This window comes from Haliaeetus leucocephalus, unplaced genomic scaffold, assembly GCF_000737465.1.
Source record: "Haliaeetus leucocephalus isolate CR32 unplaced genomic scaffold, Haliaeetus_leucocephalus-4.0 Scaffold214, whole genome shotgun sequence".
NCBI lineage: Eukaryota > Metazoa > Chordata > Aves > Accipitriformes > Accipitridae > Haliaeetus > Haliaeetus leucocephalus.
Window position 1 is genome coordinate 692,087 of NW_010972650.1, and position 2,426 is coordinate 694,512.

The window sequence follows — 2,426 nt, forward strand, 5'->3', positions numbered from 1 at the left end:
TTATTTATTTATTACAAGGGGCTGCGTGCCCCCCTCCCCGGGGGCCGCTGGAAGGAACTCGGGGTCAGCCCCGGGGGTCCCGGCTTGGCCCCCCCAGGCCGTGGGGGTCACGGCACTGAGGGACGGACACGCGGGGACCCTCCCCAAGGCAGCTCGCGAAGCCACCGCTCATCTCAGGAATCGGTGCACTCCTTACTGGGGGGCATGGCGGGGGGCCCTGCGTTGCCCCCCAGCTCGGGGGGCCACAGGGGTCCTGCCTCCCCGCCACCCCGGGGGCTTTTGTACCGCGCCGGCGCGCTCGGCGCTCACCAATACAGAGACTTTTTGCAGCGGCGTGTGGCTGTGACTGGGGGGCGGACGGGACAGATCCCGTGGGGATGGTGACAGGCTGGTTGGGGGTCCATGTCCCCTGGGGGAGCCCACTGGGCTGCAGCCCCCCTCGGCCCCCGTGCTTTCCCCCTTTGCCCTCCCGCCTGCCGGCTGGACTCCAGGCAGGAAGGCCTTGGGGTGACCGACGTCACCTCGGACCTCGCGTGGGCTCCTGGGGACACCCGTGTCCCCCCACCCGCCACAGCCCCCCGGTGCCATGGGCCGTGTCCCGGTGCTGCGGGGCCCCAGCCAGGCTTTTCCTGCCCAGCTTCCTCCAGCAGCCGGCGGGAAGCGGGTCCCACCCGAGACCTTCCGGCTGCCGGGGGCCGGGGTGCCCACGGGGAGGAGGATGGGCACTAGTGTCCCGTCCCCCCTCCCACTCCCTGCCCCGTTGGCCCTCAGTCCCACTGAAGCAGCATCCAAAGGCCTTGGGGGGGGATGACAAAGCCCCCCCGCCAGCTGCTGCAGCAAGCACCCACGGGTGCACAGGGGTGGCCTTGCACGAGGATTCCCTTGCACGGGGGTGGCCTTGTACGAACGCTCTATGTGAGCGCCGAGAGCCCCCAGCCCTCTGCCACAGGCTCTGTGCCTCAGTTTCCCCACTGGCTTGTGACTGTCCCTGGCCGGGCCATTGCGTGTTTGGGGAGCTCTGGGGACCCCCACCTCTGAGCTCCTGCACCCCACAGCCAGGGCCCAGGGTGTCTGGCCATGGGTCAGGTGTCGTCCCCCCCCCAGACCCCAGGGGGGTCTGCCGGAGATTTTGGGGATGAGAATCACGGGGCCGTGGGTGTACGTGTGCTGGGCGTGTGCTGCAGGGCTGCGTGCGCACACGAGTGTTGCACGTGTGCGTGCTACAGAGCTGCATGTGTGTGCATGCTGCAGGGCTGCGTGTGCACACGTGTGTGTCGCGTGCCTGCGCGTGTGCGTGGGGCCCCGGCCGGTTCCCCACCGCTCTCCTGCCTTGTCCCCGTTCCAGCACGGCTCCGTGCTTGGACATTTATGGTCTGGCTCACGGGGCCACGCTCGCAGCCCCGGCTCACAGCACCCGCCCGCACGCTGCCAGGATCGGGGCACCCCGTCCCCGTCACGGGACCCCCCCCACCACCGCGGCAGCTGCCACCCCACACGGAGCTTTTTTTAGCCCGGAGCTGAAGCTGCGTGTGCCCGGGGCTGGGCAGGCACCGGCTGGACACCGGGGTCACGCATGGCACCGGCTGAGCCGGGCAGTGCCGGTGGGGCTGAGGCTGCGGGGTACGGCCCCGGGAACGCCCGGGAGCAGCCTGTCATTACCGACAAATATAGGTCCAGGGCAGGGAGCCAGCACCGGCCCGTGGGCACCCTGCAATCACCGCCTGGCCCATGGGCACCCTGCGATCCCATGATGCCCACCCAGCCCGTGGGCACCCTGCAGTCCCCTGACACCCACCCAGCCCCAACCACACGGGTCCTGGGGGCAACGGGAAGAGCTGGCTGGTGGCCACCGTGTCCCCATGTCCTCACCAGGGTGTTGGGGTGGATCCGGCACACCAGGGCCGGTGTGAGCCGGGACTCCCCCCCGCACACCCCCGTGGCCTTGCAGCGGTGACCGGGCTTCGGTTTCCTCCCCCGGCGCCAGCCTGGGCCCCGCGGCCTCTCCCGGGGTACAGCTAATCCCGGGTGCGGGGGCTGCCGGTGTCACCCTTCTGCCGCCGGCAGCACCGTCACCGGCTCGGTCACCGAGCGAGGGGGGCAAGGGGGCTGTCACCAGCCACTCTCTGTGACCCCAGTGGCTTTGGGACCCCCATCGGCTCCGGGACCCGCAACCTGACCCTTCCCCCGGGGCTCCTGGCCGTACCCCCGGGCTAACACCGGCTATACCCCCTCCCCCGCCCCGGTTTGCCCCGGGCCGAGCCCCGGTACCGACAGCACCTCTCGCGGTGTGCGGGGACCCCCGTAGGTCCCGGTCGAGCCCGGGGGATCCCCCGCGGAGGCGGCCCCGGTGATGCCGCGGGATCCCGGGGACGTCAGCGGCCAGGTGTGACGTCACGGGGCCCCCGCCTGGGACGGCCGGCGAGCGG

General features: G+C 71.3%; 1 protein-coding gene across 1 annotated transcript in view; it reads left to right on the forward strand.

The window, feature by feature from the left end:
- Positions 1-2,214, forward strand: part of GRASP (GRP1 (general receptor for phosphoinositides 1)-associated scaffold protein) — a 5,545-nt gene extending 3,331 nt beyond the window's left edge. The window contains exon 8 of the mRNA XM_010566567.1: positions 2,136-2,214. Within this exon, the coding sequence (XP_010564869.1) occupies positions 2,136-2,214 (79 nt within the window). The remainder of the gene's footprint in view (positions 1-2,135) is intronic.
- Positions 2,215-2,426: the final 212 nt, after the last annotated feature.